Genomic DNA, 18,109 nt, shown 5'->3' on the forward strand with positions numbered 1-18,109 from the left:
TACGATATAACTTTCCGCACAATATCATTGAAAGAAATTTATTTACTTATTATTGCTAAACAAATAAACACAAAATAATAAGAAAGAGGAGAGGGGCAATGAGAGAGGATATAAATAAATAAATGATAAATATAATTATTTGTAACCTAACTGGACTATATATACATAAAACATAGTAAATTAATTGCTTTTAATAACAGTAATAAGATAACAAAAATATGTATGAGTATTAACTTCTTTCCTGCTTTTCTCTTTGTCAACGCTTTGGCTAGCCAGGATTACCCAGCCACCAATATTTGTGCAGAACGGAGATTAGATCAATAATTATTTTTACAATAAGTAATTTCTTTACCATAGGATTTTCGAAATACGTGATAAATAATTGGTAAATTATCTTTATCTTGAATCAAACTTATTGAATCAATGTAGATTGTAAATAGTAAACAGTAAATAGTAAAAGATGTCACACGATATATATCCAGGCAAGTCATCAGACATTTACGTTAAAAAAGCCTGATGCGTTCCATTACACTTACGGAGATGTTATACTAGACGTTGGCTTGTAACAAAGTAATTTGGTTTCAAGTAGCAGGCGTAGAATAAGCAGTTATTTTGGTATAAAGGCTTTCATAAATGTCTTTTCAAGCCGGAATTTCGAAATTCAAAACATACTTGTATATTTTAGGTAGATTCAATTGTCCTGCGTAATACAGACGTAACATTTCCTTTGATGTACTATTCCATAAGCAATCTGATTCTTCTTTCGAAGGGATAACATGTTGCATAAGTCTTACGTACTGCTCATATGGACATATTTCACCACATTTGGGAATCGTATAAGTGATCAACTCTTCCGTAACGCCACTCCAGTGTAATATCTGTCAACGAAATTTATAAGATTAGATTTTACATGAACCGTACACGACAAACATTATTTAAGAACAAACACTGGAACTCGAACAGTGCATGACGTTGTATAGAGGGTGACAAGAAGTAAGTGGCCAAATTTTGGTACGGTATTCCACTGTTTCTACGAATAAGAAAAGGTTGTATAAACAATAGTTGAGAAACTCTTCCTTTCCGAGATATACACACTAGAGTAATTGTCAGAGGTAGAATTTCAAATATTGTCATCATTTCTTTCGCTAGAAGTAAATGTGTTAGGGCAAGCTTTTTTTACGTTGATATTGAAGGCAGCGTGTTTTATGGTAGATCAGTGGATATCTAAACGTGTCATAATGTCATAGTGAAGAGGCAAGTACTATCAGAATGATTTATCCTGCTATCGAGTGAGCAGATATTCAGTTTGCATATGGACGAGCTAACGGGAACGCCAGAGAATTTTAGCATCTCCATCAGCAGATTTTTTCTTAGAGACGATGTTCGGTTACAAATACTTTTGCTTTGGCGTATCGTAGACTTAGGGAATCTGCATCTTTTTCGCCTGCTACAATTAACCGAAGGCGAAACAGACAAGTTCGAACAACTAAAGTTGGAGATCAGATACTTAAACGCGTCGAAGTGAATCCAAAACTCAGTAGAAAACAAAGTTTTCGTTTAACAAAGTTTAGTTTTTCGTGACACAATACGGCAAATTTTGTGAAAGAATATCACAATATCCTTTTCGAAGATATTAGCAAAAGTTTCTGTTTCGGCGACGGTATGATTTTGATAATCGAATAGCCTCTGTTTTCAATATCATGATTGAAGTGTTTCCGATTTCGAATAACGGCAATATAACATGAAGCTTAATATGAATTGTACCTGTCTTATTGTTTAATACTTCAACTTATTTCACAGTAGCTTCACAGCGCGACGGCTGAATAATTGATTCTAACCCATTGATTCTTCTCTCTTGCGTGAGTTGAAAAGAATTATTGAAAATGAGACGAGTTCGTTTATATAAAAATGAGGAGACCCTGAAGCGTCTGTCTATGACAGAATAAGCAGTAATCGTAACATAAATTGAACTAAAGCTTTTTGCGAATATCTCGGAAACTGAAACTGAACGACTGTAACACGTATAGGGAGAAACTGCCACTGAGGTCGGTAAAGTCATCCACTTTGTAAATATTTACCTATACATGCGAGGACAAGAACTTCTGCCACCGGATTATCAACTACGAGTGATATTTTGTCAATGATATGTACCTGTAAAAATGAATTTGTAGACACGGTCGAGGTGCTACTGTCGATTTTCATAACCAACATCTATATGGATGAATGCAAATCCACACGCCATTACCAAAAGTGTCCATATCCCGGAAAGGAAGAGTTTTCGAAGTTATACTTACGTGATCTTCTCTTATCCTTAGGAACAGTAGAATACGCCACCAAAGTTTGACCATCTATTTCTTTGTCACCATGTACAATTAATTTCAACACATTTCAAGTAAACTTTTATTTTATATAGTTTAACAAAACGTACCTTAACAAATTTTTGACCAATGCTGTTTCGTAATGTTTCAACCATAATTGCAGATCCAAAACTGGGGATTTCAGGTTTAATTAAATTGTGTGCTCTGGCAAAAGCTGCAATGTTTATTTCATGCCCGCTATATACATAAATCTTCGGAGACCTTATATCTTTCTTCATATCCATGTTTTTAATGAATTCCTTTAGAAGAAAACCTCCATTTAGTCGCTTCAGTAACGTGTTATAAGATTGAATATCATACTCCAATTTTACAAGTGGCATTATTTTCCTTTGTACATCTTCGGTTGCCCACTTGGGGAGGGCAATGTTCATACTTTTCTGTAATTCAACAATTTTCAGTAATTGGAACCTGTTCGTTACCATTTATACGGCAATAAAATTATGATTATAAAAATGCAATGAATTCTGTATATTTATACTGCGTGATTAATTATTTTATACAAAATTGAATGAAATGTGACATACGAAGACAATTAACAGATTGTAAAAACGTAAAATATATTATGCAGTAAAATTGTATGTGTTGTTATGATAAAATGTAATTTTCTACGAGAAAAAAAATACATTTTTCAGATTCTTTTCTCCGAGTAGCTAAGTTTAATACTTAATCGCGAATTTTGTTACAATATGTAAGATCATTTACGATATCGAACATTATTACGATTAATATTAACGTAGGATTAATATATTATTGCTAATGTATTAATATACTATAATAATTTTATAGTTCATATATATAATAACATAGACTATAGGATGAACATTACACGGTTTTAGTTGCCTATTTTATTTACGCCTTTTATGTGTATTTTCATATCGGTGAAATTATGAACGCGTATAATTTTTGCGTCATGGTGTAAAAATATTGTGATCGTACTTTTCAGGCGATAAAATAATTAGGGAAAATGTTCAAATAAACATTTATGTGACTAATATATAATTGCAAAATTGTGCAACTGAAAATAAAATAAACGAATAAATCGAAATTTTAAACTGAAGTTAAGGCATACCTGTGTCGTAAAGAGGATGTGTAATACATAAGTTGAGTAAATCGGATCTGATGTCATGTTTAAACCAGTGTGCATTGCAAGATACTCAAAAAGTCGTTTGTTCTGCGATATTTTCTTCTGAATCAAAGGTGAATTTTTCGTTTTACGATATTCATCGCGGAAACTGAAACAAACATTTTTTATACTACAATTATAATCAAATGAAAAATTCAAGAAAACATCTTGGATACATAATAATAGCTGCATCTGAAATCTGAAAGTCACATTACAATTTGTTATTTGTTCCCCATACAAAATATCCAAATAAAACAAAATATATATATATATATATATATATATATATATATATATATTCATATGATATTCATTCTAAGACTGATACAAGATGTCTAAGATATTTAAGACTGGGTATATAAGACATAGATTACGTATGGATATATAAGGAGGGAACTCAGTTCTTAAGAAGTTAAATAACAAGTAAATACGTATTGCCTATTTATTCTGTATTTAATTTCTATCGTTTGTTTAATAACATTAGATATAAATTTTAATTACAAAATATACGCACTATTAAATTCTACAACTTTCTGAATAACTTCAATTATTTTATAATTACCTAGTTTTATAAAATCAAAATTAAGTGCCAGTTTTTGGCAATAAAAGAAAGTATTATAAGTAAAATCAATTGGTTACTAGCATTTCAATTATCGTTTTTATGAGAAACGACTTCTTTCATAATACCGACGTTTTAAAGAATATAATATAACATTGATAATGTTAATTTTAGAAAGAAAATCATACATGAAATTTATCCCCTGCTAACAAAATTTCTTTATGGCTAATGTAGACAAAAATTTGATATACAGCAAAGATGTAATTAAACATGAGACTTCAATTTTATTAAAAACACACATCTGCCACATTCGATGACTTTCTATTTAGAAAGATAGAAATGACCTTGCAATTTCCTCCACCCCTTCACCAACCAAAGAGTCATAATATGCATCCCTTTATGTCAGTTATATGTATAACATTTTGTCACATTGTTTTTCTGTTCGTTGTAATATTATTTCTCCATAGGTATTATAATAGATCAATGTATAATCCTACATTGCGATAGGCACAAGAACGGGAATAACGATGTGTTTAAATTGATTTATATACTTACGCTGGACACCTTATTGGGAACAGTAGATTGTCTACAATCGTCGGCAAGTAATTCGCTGCTATTGGAGATAACAGTATTCGGCCTTCCTCGCTCAGTGTAGGAGGATACAGACCAGCCAAGACTAGCTGCAGAGACATTTTTGTTCGCTCAACGTCCGAACTGTAAGCGAAAACGCTACCATATTTATGACTACCACCCAGAAATGTACTATACCGTCTTCTCAACATTGCGCCAAGACGAAATTCTCTTATTTTCCCAACCTAGATGAAAACAAACAGAATAAAAATATATTACATCGTAGGGCTTTGTACTAAGGCTAATTTTACTTCTAATCCTTGCAATTTATTTAAAGAAATGCCAAGTAATGTGAGTTAATAAAAAACATAACGATTAAAGGACTTTTTGTTCTTGATCGGAGACTCTAAGTTGTAGTAAATATTTCCAAGTAGTAAATTGCTACCAATGTAGTTATGAGACGTACGATCAATGAAAAAACCGCCTGTTTTCATTACGTTTAATAATATTTTGTAATCCTTTGAATCTTATCACAAATCTCTTCGATATCTAAGCTTTGCTTTAGATTAGATATGCAAGGCGATAAAATAATACCGTGGAATATTAATTTTGCATTTTCTTCAAAGTATTCATGTTCATTTCGATAATACGATAAAAATGTGTAGGGGAAAAATTGTTCGGCACGATTGTACGTGAAAAGTCCATTACTATTACTATACTTTATTTTAAAGTCATTTTACATATCATTAAGATATAACGTGTACTTACCTCAGTTAATTGACCATAACCAAGCGATTCGTAAATAGGATTATAGGCTAATGTAGGGTATAATTCTTCTTTACTTGGTGTGCGATCGCCATGTCTAAATACCTAAAAATTGTTAAAAAGGATTATTGAAACGAGTACTAAATGTATTGGCATGAAGTATTTTTATATATTAATTTTCACTTTTATTAAAAACATGTAACTGTTCACTGTATTATGTCTGATAACAAAGAGAGGGGCAGGGGGGAGAGGACACGGAAACGCATTGGACATAAGCGAAAGCATTGAACTGCACGAATTAAAACATTTATATTTCCTAATGATAATACTTGTTTATACGGATCAAGCACATTTCATCCGACATAACAAATGTTGATTCACAATATTAATTGATAATTGTAACAGGTTCAACGGGAGAATATATCCTACAAGGTGCAAGAGGAATCATCTCGGCTCGTTAATTTGTTTCGGATATAATGCATATAAAAAAACTATAAAAGATAATATCCATCGAATTGAGATATCTTCCTACTTTCCCGAAGTCGATATAAAAATTACAATTATATTATATTGTATAGCGCAATTATTTAGACAATTTAAGACCAACACGATGTAGGTGTTTCAATAGAAACACGAGCGCAATAAATGCAAACGAGTTTCTTTGAAAGCTCGTCAGAAAGAAATCGTAATGCAAAGTAAAATCATTTCAAAATATATCAAACAGTTCAAGATTTCCTTATATTACTATGTAAATCACGTATATGTACAGTATGTCCGTTTTAAATGTGTACTTTTTCTAAGTATCAGAAATGTAAAAAAATGAAAAAATGTTTCAGACGAAAGTTGAAAGGCGAAACTTGTTTGACATCATAGGGAAAACGTAATAGAATATTTTGATCTTTTTTGTATTCTTATTTCCAAAGTAACTTTTTAAGATGAAACTACATATTTTTGTATACACCATTCGATTCACTTTTCAATTCTCTAGAAAAAAGCTATTAAAGTTGTTGGGGTTAGGTTTGATGGCTGGGCAGTTTGAGAGCTATTTTACTTTAACTTTCATCTTATAAAACTTGTTGTATAAAAAACAAGGAAGGACAATGCAGTTGCTTTTATCTTTAAACGTTTAAATCTTTTAAACCAATCGTTTTTCCACTTTAAGTACCTAAATACATTTTTGTAGGAGTTAAAAATTCATCGAATGGAGTATAAAAAATGTATAGTTTCACTTGAAAAAATGATTAAGCTTTATACTTACAAAAATAAAGCATGTGTAGACATTTAGAACAGATACACTACATGTATAATGTAAATGCATGGTTGATAAGTTACATTGAAATTGGAATTCTTAGAGTAAACAATTTGTAAGTAAAATTTAGCAGTGTTAGATTAGATATTATTATGTTAAACTTATTTTACTAAAACTTCCCGTAATTCAATTTTATCCAAAAAATGTGTTTAAGTACTCACAATTTGAAGCAACTCCAACTCATAATTTGCTTTTGTTGACTGCACGATCAGAGTTAGGAGGAAAAATATTTCTACGTATACTTTTATACGAATCATTTTTTATATGATATAGAACCAATTCTTAAAATGATGTGTAAGGAAAATTATTAGTCTGTTTTTCTGTAATAGTTGAAGAGCAGTGGTAGACTCGCTTGAGTGAAAGATACTGCCAATTTATCACAGACGCAGTAAAATTTATAACTTATAGCTGTAGACAATCGACGGTCCAAATAAATGGAAGAGGAGGGATAAGTCGTCGCAATCTGACAACTTAATATCTACATGCTTAACGATCTGGAGATTAAAAATGCTTCCGTATCTCAAGTGAAGCAACGTATGATTACGCTTCGAGGGAAGAATTAGATAGTTGCAGAGGTAAATGTGTATGAAATGATACTAATTGTCCACATGTGCGTATAACTTTCGGGAGCCTGTTAAATTGTTAGAATTTTCTTAGCATCACTGAGAGCCAGTAGAATATAGTTATAATCTTGTTATAACTAGAACTATACACGTCCCATTTTAAAAATTCTGTTTGATTTTTATTTTTCCAAATGTGAATGTATTATAATCCATACAATCATATTATAACTTTCATTGTTAAAAGAAATATTCATCTCGAAAGAATTAAAACTGTCGTTCGTTTAACGATACAGTAGATCAATAACGATCTGTACGGATGCACATGTTACTTGCACAATAAAGATATCGAATCGATATCGATATGAAATTAGCAACGTACGTATTATAAGAAGAAGATAATATTGAAGAAATATTTATGCGTAGTGATATAAAATGTATAGTAATGTATAGTAATATAATAATATGTATAATAATAGAAAATTTCTTCGTAGTAACGGACATAATACAAACAGAGAAATACGTTGGGTACGTAGGTGCATACAAATCAAAGAAGGCACGAGTGAACTCCACGTAGAAAAATAATTTAAAAAATAAAAAAAGCATCACGTAGCAAAATAGTTTATACCGAATAAAAATGTTATTGATATGATTATATAGGAAGTTGCCGTACTGATGGTACAAATGATGTGGAGGTGATTTTACACGAGAGAAACAAGTTGCAAACATAAAAGGAATTAATTTTGCTTGAGGCTCCGCGTTCGAGAAAATCAAATTTGAAAATTTGTTCGGTATATGTGAACACGGCCAATTACTGATTGGGTACGAATATACAATCGACAGAAGGTTGAAAGATAAAGAATATAAGTGAAAAATATACAATACAATTTTTCCGTTTAAGGGCTTATTTTAAAAGTCATTATCAATTTTCGAATTTCACATCTCTTCAGAGACAATTTCGACTTATTGTTACACGCAAAATAATCTCTTATCGATTATTCGCTCCTATCCAGTCTGGAACCAACTAAGTTTAAGTATACTTGAAGAATCTTCAAACTCGATTGTCTCAGAAACGAAACTTGGAACGAAAAAGATTTATTCTGCATTTTCGACTTATTGTTTCATGTAGAAGCGCTTACCTTATTTGTACCGCCAATACTAGGATACCCTGCGTAAATTTAACTTGTAATACATCAATCGAAAGAGCTTCATAGGAAAAGCATTTCGACAAAGTTTTAAAAGCTTACCTCTATTATTTAAGTAGTTATTGACTTAAACATAGTTTACAGGTTTACTGCTTGATGTCTCATGTTATATTTTATATCTATAAAAAATTTGTTGAAAAATCTGGGATAGTATAGCCATGGCGTTACGCCGCTGATACAATTTATTCCTTATCGTGTGCTTGATATATCGCCTGCTAAGATACTCGGCAAAATCTTCGGTGTTCAGCGAGTAAATTCTACGATCAACGATGACAGCTGTGAAGATTAGTAGAAGCTAAAAGGATAAAGATTAGTTAAGATATTTAAAAATTCACCATTTAATGAAGATAAAACTATTTATAGTTGCACGTAATATTCTCATATGATATGCCCATTATAGCAATTATATAAATATAGATAGGTCAATCTTTTTTTAACTAGGAAGCACCGTCTTGAAAAAACTAAACAGATTATGAGATGATAAATATAACAGGTAAAATCTGTAAAGTCTTCTACTGTAAAATATAAATATCATCTAACTAAACTTAAATTTAATAACTTCAATAAAAATGTGGCATTTTGAAAGCTAGCTAATTTTTTAAAACAGGTTCTACAATTAAAAAGCCAGAAACGTGACACTATGGCTGCAGTGTCTCAGATTATTTTCGTAATATCTCTTTTCATCTCGATCTTTCAAATACGTTATTCTTATCAATGAGTATAATTGATTATGACAGGCATTTATGGCAATCTATCAAATACCGTGCCATAGAACAAGTTAGTATCAAATGATCGTGTATTATTTATAGACTAAATATGTTATGTATCGTGAAATTCGTGATATATTGCAATTACGACCACATTAAAAAAATAATCAAATCTGAAAACGCAACGATTTCAATATCTGCAAATATCAGTAGATTGCAAATTAGCAATACTGCAGCTAATGAGTACACAAAACAGTGTTATAAAATAATTAAATTCCATTAATTTATTACTATCTTACAAATCTTGATACGATCAGAAATTCTCAGCAACAATTATAACAATTATTAGTAACAATTATCTGTGGTTTGATTTCAAAATTTTGTGAATCTGTTTTCTACGATTATAGCTTCAGTTCGGGGTAAAATTATATTAGATTTAATATTTTCGTTTATTTCTGGATATATTTATATTATACGTGATATGTGTGTGTGTGTGTGTGTGAAATGCGGTTTATAGAAGTTTTACAGGGAAAGTTATAAATAAACGCTATACTCTATTTCGTGAGAAGAGTCAGTTAAGGTAAACAGAGATAAGTGACTAGGAGAGATGGAATTCTTGAAATTGGTATGATTGATACAAAAGAGTTTGTGTTAATTGCTTATATATATATATATATATATATATATATATATATAATATATAAACATATATATAAACATATATATAAACATATATATATATAAATAAAATTATATATATATATATAATATATATATATATAAACATATATATCGAGTCAGAGGACACACGGATAATTAGCTGCACATTCTTAGCTCGAAAATTGAGGAGACCGGTGAAGAATAGTTATTGTATGCATTTTAATATGTATTTCTTTATTATAAAATACATTTCCGCCATTATAGTTTTACCGTTAAACTGTTGTAATGAATTATCACACTCGACAACATAAAAAATAGAGAAAGATATCCTGCGTCATACTCCGGCATTACTGACATGAGATAAAACGGAATACATTGTGGCCGGAACTGCCGCACCACGTGACATGACAGTGATGTCTTTAAGATTGTCATCGAATTAATCTAATGAAGGACTTCAAATGATATGGGTTGGTAATTGTTCGTACTATGTAATTAACAGCTTATTTTTCTGGTTAAGTCTCGCATTAGAAACTTAACAATTATTATTGAGCTTTTATTGTACCTAATAACTATACAAGTTCGTCAAGGCTGATTGCGATAAATACAATAGCAATCTTGTTTAATCTAGCTTAATTCTTCAGCATATATTAACAGTAGTAAAACAACGAAGTACATTTATAATAAATTTTTGTATTTAGATCCATAGATTTATATTGAACTTAAAATCTTTCTCGAAATCTGAGTGAAATATTTAAGAAAATAATTAACGAAGAAAGTTATATTTTATAATTACACGAATTATAGAAACATAGATAAAAATGTCATATGTTGGCAATAAGAAAAATATATTTAATTTACATAAACACGAAAAAATCCAATTACATTTCCTTCTATCTATTAGATACAACTATACTATATCAAATTGCAGTAAGTTTCGTAATTGAATACAGGGTATGAATATTTATGTAGTTGTAACAACTTCAGATTCCTTATTTATGGAATTAAAGTAATATTATAAAATAACACTTGCACTTACGTTAGATTTGATAGTAAGTAAAAGATTTCTCGTTTATTTAAATATATTTTAATTAAGCAAAATAAAAGGTCTAGTTAAATATCTTTTGATTATTTTTCATTTCCTTAATACATACTTACTTACTTCATTATACAAAAAGCTGGACATGTTTGTTCATTTGTTCATGATAAACATAACCAGACTGATAACCTTCTCAAGAATTATATTAAGGTATAAAATGTAAAATTTTCCTTCAATTACGGCAAATGATAAACAATTCGGGATGGTGGTGAGTAACAAGAAAATGTCGGAAACTCAGGCCATGTTTTACCCACCTTCGCTAATGCCTGCTTTTATGGGTGCTTATCCTCCGACAAAGTTGAGTCTTTCCTTGTACGAAGGTGGAAGCATTGGTTATTTCCAGAATTACAGAAACGAAACGTTATCGAAATTCTCGGTAAGCTTGTTTCCAATCTATTTAGTTAAAGCGCATGAAGCGCATGATATTTTGCACCTCTGACTTATTAATTTCTGCGGGATGATACCTAGTGTCATTGCTAAATGTCTAACTGTCTGTTACCGTTTTATTAGTTTAACGAATGTTTATTATAACGTGATTATGTGCAATATGAACGACGATTTATTATGTTCAGAAAGAGAAACACTTAAAAGTGTTATTAGCAATTATGCAAGCAATTATGTAATAATTGCAATAAAGAATTACATTTTCAAAAATAGAATATTTTAAGCTTCACTTTCTTTCCCTCGTTTGTAAATATAACAACGAAAGAAACTATTCTATGTTGATATAGCAAATTCCTCTCATACATTTTATTAACCCTTAACGCTCCAAGAGTGCCTTTCAAGCACCACCGATATGCGGCGCTCTACTCCAAACGTATTTTTCGATCGTTATTGGTAATAGTTTACAAATAAAAAATAATACTCCTCAGTCAGTTACAAGCGATCGGTAAAGTCAATCAGATCTGAACCTGTTTTATTTTAAACCCATCTATTTTAATTATGTCGAGAAAAAAATGAATCATCTTTGTGAGGAAAATATAGATAGTGACGATGACAATTTTGATTTTTGCATCCATAATGATGTAACTGTTGACTTAGAAAGCAGTTATAGTGACAGCAGTGATAGTGATATTCTTGCTCCAGGAAGAAGAAGAAAAATGAGAAAACTTTCATCGAGTGACGGAAGTACGGATGATGGAGAATCACAGGAAGAGAATCTAACTAAGAGTATTTGTAACGTAAGATCTTCTGATTGGCAGGAAATTTTTAACAAAGATATCATTCCACAACAATTTTGTTACGCCACGAGGCTTATCATAGGCCGTGTCCCTAACCGTCGCTCGTGGTACTACAGTGTCGCAGACGGATCGTCTTATAGGACCGGCGAAATATATACAATGTAGCGACAAGCGCATAGTTGTCATCAAGCAGCGAGTTCTGGAAACGTCGATTCGCCTTCGGCCCGTTATTTCATCTAGTAGTGGGGGTCGTCTCCCAGAGAAGATAAAGAAAAAATCGAAGGGACAATCAGTATCATTTGAGGATTCAAACGGAATGTATCGAGATGTTCAAACGAATAAAATACAGGTCGCTTAGTCTAACCAATACATCGAGAAATATCATAAAGTCTGGTCGAATTATTGTAACAAACTAATTGTATTCATCGTTAAATAATTTGTGACGTGCTCATTATAATATTAAATATTGTTAAATGGACAAGTTTATATTAACCCTGTTAAACTCATCAGTGTTAAAATCATTTGAGCTACTTCTGTTACTTAATCGAAAAGATTAAGATTAATTCGCGGCGTCGATTATCGGAATCGTAGCGAGAATTTAAGCCTCTCGTTGACGCGTTTTCCTCGCGAACGCGTCTCTCCGGGAACGGTCGTAACATATTCGAATTTTCGACTGGTACAAAAATTCCTGGTCCGCAGGTACACAATTTATGTGTGCCTATTCAGTACTTTCAATTATGTTTTACTAATGCCGAAAGAGGAAAAGAAAAAGCGTCTTGTTTGTTCACCGAAATGAAGTAATGCGGCAAAAAAAAACAAACAGTTTCTACTGTGAAACCTGTGAACGCAAACACGGTTTGCATCCCGATGAATGTTTTAAAAAATTCCATACATTACTCAATTATAATTAATATAAATATTGTAATCAAAATTATATTACTTCTGAGACGAATAAAGATTGTTTTGAATGACTTTAATATTGTTATTTACACGTCATTGTAGCATTTAAGATCTGACATTTAAAAACTTGCAAGTCGAAGTATGATGAGAATAAGTTAGAGCTGCTGGTCGATATTCACAATTAAAGGTCGCAGCGTTAAGGGTTGAAACGCTACATTCTATATTCTATACGTTTGATATTGTTTAAGGTATAAGTGTTATACGTATTTACGTGTATATTGTTTGTAGATGCTACCATACGAGTGGGGAATGCAAAAGACTCCGTATAGTCCACGACCTGATATTGTCGCAGATACAGTGCGACGCAAAATAAATCGTGAGTTAACCGTACTTTCGAATGATATTTCAACAATCGACAATACGCGTATGAAGGAAGTTGATGACCTATTTAAAGTAATACTCTAAATTTCCTTTTTTCACGTTATTTGCATTTCATTTTTTCGAAGAAGACATTTCGCAATTAATTATATTTTCTTTTTAACCAGCTTGGTGCTTTTTTTTATCTTCTTTATAATGTTTTCCGCAATCTGTTTAACTCCTTGTTTATTTTATCATAGTTACATTTGAAAGCCAGAAATACAGTAAGATGATAGAACTTGATCGATAATGTCGTCGGTATCGTTTCTTTAATGTTCTCCGATCGAGGAAGAATTTCGAATACGGTCAAATTGCGTCTATACGAAAGTGACAGGAAACAAGCAGTTCATATAACTGAAACGCATGTACTAGAAATTAATTCGTTTTCTCTACTACTTATGAATTCAAATAGATGGAGTATATAGGTATAAACGGAGTTCTACCACAATTCTTCATTACAGTCTTTAATAACAGTACTTAATTTCTGACGTATTTATGAAATCGTGCGAGTCTAAAGTGTTTATTTGCAATACTACTTACTAGTGATTTTAACTGATTGCCTTTATATTGATTTATTTTTAATTTTAGTAATAATGACGTAAAATTATCTACAACAATGAACTCAACTGTGCTATAATCCGACATATATTCTCCAGGGGAGAGGACAAGTCTAAGTTTAGGAAAAACTTGTTTCGTTTAAATAAGATTTAGGAAAAAAGGATGAAACTAAAAATAGACAGAGATAAAAGCGGGCGAAGTAAAATCTGAAAGGAGACAGAGACCATTTGCGTCTGCGTGAAATTACAGAGCGTGTGCGTATTTCTAAGTGTACGCGAAAGCAAAGAAGAAATCCTTGAAAATAGAATAAAAGGGAAAGGACATGAAATTGGATAGAGAAAGTTTGAGAACGATTTTTTTTTTTTTTTTTTTTGGACTGGATGCTATTCGGAGTAATTAGTTAGAGTTTGCCGCGGGAGGGGGGGGGGGGATTTTTTTAGTTTTAATTTTTATAGTTTCGAAGAAATTTTGTCAATTTTTCCGTTACTTTGTTCATCCTATGCTAACTTCAAACTCTTTACTGCTTTGCCATATTCTTTTAGGCTTACGTGTTTCTATGTTTTCCTCTTTATGAAATGCGGGTACTCGTGTTTGCTCCTGGACTCCTGATTCAGTAGAACGGATCGCATTCATTATGTTGTTATTTAAACGTTCCACAGCTGCATAAATGTCTTTTGACATTTGAGAGACATTTGACATTGATAGGTTGAAGGCAATTTATAACTTTGTTGCGAACAATTTGGTCGGTGTTCGATAATCGTTGAATTGAATTGTTGCTACAACAGATGAGTGATCTGAAAAGAGTTTTAGAGAAGAGCCGACTTGGGTATATCTTCGTATATAGATGTCCTTGATTATAAAATAGTTTAATAGATCAGGCACTTTACTCGTATCGGTTGGCCAGTATATTGGTTCGTTTGTATTGAGATAATTCAGTCTGTTTGATTTGACGCTTTTAAATATACTCTTGCCACTTGTAATGATTCTGCTGCCCCATTGGGTACGCTTAGCATTGAACTCCCCTCTCACGATGAATTTATTATCGAAGCTAACGAAGAAATTATCAGAATCTTCTTTGGAGATAGTATACTTGGATGGACGGTAGACTGCTGACACAGTAATTGGGCTATGCGATCTTTTATCGCCACGTTCGTTGGTTGAAGATAGTTCGTTTTGTATAATACGATGGAAGTTCATACCGAATCACGGTGGATTTGATAATAATTGCAGTGCCAGCATGATCCCTGCTACTCGAATGTTGTGTGTGACATATTTTATACTCATTTATTTTCAAGTGTTCTTTTCTGGTAATACGCGTTTCAGACATCAGCATTACCTTTATTCCTTGATTATCTAAGAAGAATTCCAGCTCGTTTTTATACTCAATTGGACTGTTGCCGTTCCAAAGCTATGCGTAAGGGTTCCATCTTGGTACGTTGCTTCTTAACTTGTCTACGACCATTTTTAATAGTGGCAACAAGATGCTAATTTCATATAATTTATCATTTTTTGGGTTATACATGCTATTTTGTATAGTGCTATCATACACTTTACTAATATAGTGCTTCACTTTGTTTTAATATTCCTGAGCATAGGAGATTGACGGATTAGTTACTTTACATGATGTGTTAGGTTGGTTGTGTTCTTAATTTAAGATTTAAGAAACCTATTCTTCTACAGTTTGCAGGGTGCTCTTTTTCACAATGAATGCGTTTTGCAGGAACTTTTACTGATTTCGTGCACTGTGCTGTAGGATGAGAGTTTGCACATTCAACGAAGCGATAATTATAATCGCAATATCTCTGTACGTGCCCATATCTTTGACATCTTTTACACCGAACCACCTGCCTTTCCTTCTGAAGTAGCTCGATTTTTACTGCAGAATTCATTAATCGGTTGATGTTGTATACAGCTTGATTGTTAGGTTTTTGTTTCAAGTCGATAAAAAAATAAGGATAGTGGATTTTTTGTTGTACCGTGGCCTATGTTGCTAATATTAATTACTCCGTTACCATATTTCCGGAGTTCAAGTTTTATTTCATTTAGGTTTATTTAGGTTAGGAAAAAATCTTTCTTCCTTAAGCTGATACGTATGAAAGTTCGCTTCTAGGTCTTCAATTAACTTTGTTAATTTCCTATAAGCATCAGGATTAAGCGGTAAAATTCTTACGTCGTTGTTGTTAACTTTTAGTTTAGATTTCTGTTTATTTACAACACTTGAGAGAGTATTCATTATTGCTTGTATATGGATAAAATTGTCAAGTAAGATTGGTAAAGAAGAGGATCTTTTTGCGGGTCTTGTCTTGTTGACGTCTCCGATAGAATATAATAATGTGAATCTATTTGAAGTAGTAATATTCTTTTTGTTCGTTTATGATTGCGTTTATGTTACTCTCTGCTTCTATCTTGCGTTTCTTACCAATGTTGATATTGTTAGTCAGTTGGGTTAGGTTGGGTCGAACTATCTCTCTACCATAGCGATGGTAGATTGTTATGATGCAGCTTCGATCAAGAATACTCGATTGATTTCCTTCAGCCATTTGCGAACCAGCTATTTTCGAATTCAGAACAACTAGTCGAGAGGCATTAAGTAGCTTGTGATTCGGTAATTCTACTCTCTTACAATTTAACTCAATAAAATGTAAGAGAAATTTCGTCTGTATTTCTTTTCGCGTAACAAGTTGTCAGTGCGAAAACGTACACTCACAGTGATTGTAAACTTTACGAAACACGATCATACTGTCTACATGTTTCAACAGCAGAATACGAACTCCTCTTCAATAGTGTATGTTCCGAACTTGTATGAGCGTACGACACTATACGAAAATCTACATTTCTGACGCAGTTAACGATTCTGCAATGATAGAATTAAAGAGTATTTGATAAATTCTTTGAATAAACATCTGATCAAACGAAAAATAAAACGAGAAATTGTTTCATTTGAAATCCAAGTAACGAAATAATCTAAAGAAAAGGCATTTGTTCGATCAAATAAACTAATTGTATGATTTTTTCAAATAACATGTTATCTTATTATTATGTTATTATGTTATTATCTTAACAGTTATTTCTAATCAAAGGATCTTGGTCTAGCATCGCTTGTAGCTACTATATCTACCTAATAATAAACATATTACTTACAGGGAGTACAGATTCATCGCAGTCAATATAAAGATCGCACCGGTAGCTTTCATCCTTTAACTTTCTTTAAACCCGACACCTACATGTATCAGTGTGCACCAGGAATGACGACGTCATATTTCTTGAAATATCCAACGAATTATGTCAAACACAAAATGCCAATAGTTTTACCTCTCACTTATGAAAGGAGGATGCAGACATCATACATTCCAGATTTATCTCTGTCTGGGATATATAATAAATCAAGTTGTATTGCTTACAAACGATAGCTTATTATACGTGTTAATGCTGCTATAAACTGCTGCAAGATACTAGTCGAAAAATAATTTAAAAGTAAATTAAGAATTGTATAAAATTAAAAGAAATGAGATATTTAGGTAAATTATTTGAAATATAACAAAATTTGTTATTTAGGATGAATAATTTTAGAAATTTTAAAATTTGTAGTTGTTAAACGTTGTTTTCAAATATACTCTGGTGGTGATTCTACTGCTTTAAAACAGATTTCCTTGACGATGAAATTTTTTTTACTGCCGATGGGAGTGTGTGACTTAACTTGATCATGAATTATTTCTTGCGAGTATTATTATTTATCAAGTACGAATTTTTAAGGACAGTTAGGTAAAGCACGAGCGAAACGATAGAATGAATTAGAAGAAATGTCAAATAAATTTTTTTTAGAAAAATAATTCTTTCGGCGAAAAATAAAGTAAATTTTTTAATGAGATACAGTATTGTTAATAAAAAAGAGGGTAGAATTTACCCAATATTTAAAGGAGAGTGGAAAATATTTTAGTTTTAATATAAAATGATTATTTCTTGTATGTATATTTTATATCCTCGAGAAAAATATTTTTTTCTAATATTAAGCAACTTCGTTGGTTTCATATTTCTAAAAAAATAATTTCTACATAATATAAAATAGGTATTCCTTGTACACTCGGAAAATATTTGTTTAAAATGTGAAATAAGTATTTATT

The 18,109-nt window shown here is 31.6% G+C and overlaps 2 protein-coding genes across 4 annotated transcripts; one reads left to right on the top strand and one right to left on the bottom strand.

Annotated features, from left to right (window-relative positions):
- Positions 1-151: 151 nt before the first annotated feature.
- LOC117214610 (venom acid phosphatase Acph-1-like) lies at positions 152-7,005 on the bottom strand. The gene is made up of 6 exons (XM_033460816.1): positions 6,866-7,005; positions 5,399-5,500; positions 4,616-4,875; positions 3,448-3,610; positions 2,429-2,755; positions 152-878 (listed from the first exon to the last, which is right to left on the bottom strand). The coding sequence occupies exons 1-6, from the start codon at positions 6,959-6,961 to the stop codon at positions 642-644; spliced, it is 1,185 nt and encodes a 394-aa protein (XP_033316707.1). The 5' UTR covers positions 6,962-7,005; the 3' UTR covers positions 152-641.
- Positions 7,006-11,066: 4,061 nt separating this feature from the next.
- On the top strand, positions 11,067-17,470 carry LOC117214611 (protein FAM166C-like). Of its 3 annotated transcripts, none has more exons than XM_033460817.1 (3): positions 11,067-11,308; positions 13,302-13,466; positions 17,132-17,470. In XM_033460817.1, exons 1-3 carry the CDS (start codon positions 11,135-11,137, stop codon positions 17,396-17,398), a joined length of 606 nt encoding a protein of 201 aa, XP_033316708.1. In that variant the 5' UTR covers positions 11,067-11,134; the 3' UTR covers positions 17,399-17,470. The 3 variants fall into 3 exon arrangements, 1 of the variants encoding a protein (XP_033316708.1); XR_004488905.1 differs by lacking the exon at positions 11,067-11,308 and adding an exon at positions 12,421-12,462 and having other exon boundaries at positions 13,302-13,389; positions 17,132-17,268; XR_004488906.1 differs by lacking the exons at positions 11,067-11,308; positions 17,132-17,470 and adding exons at positions 15,709-16,034; positions 16,099-16,137 and having other exon boundaries at positions 13,311-13,389.
- Positions 17,471-18,109: the final 639 nt, after the last annotated feature.

The sequence above is a fragment of the Bombus bifarius genome, unplaced genomic scaffold (assembly GCF_011952205.1).
Source record: "Bombus bifarius isolate JDL3187 unplaced genomic scaffold, Bbif_JDL3187 scf7180000009218, whole genome shotgun sequence".
Classification (NCBI taxonomy): domain Eukaryota; kingdom Metazoa; phylum Arthropoda; class Insecta; order Hymenoptera; family Apidae; genus Bombus; species Bombus bifarius.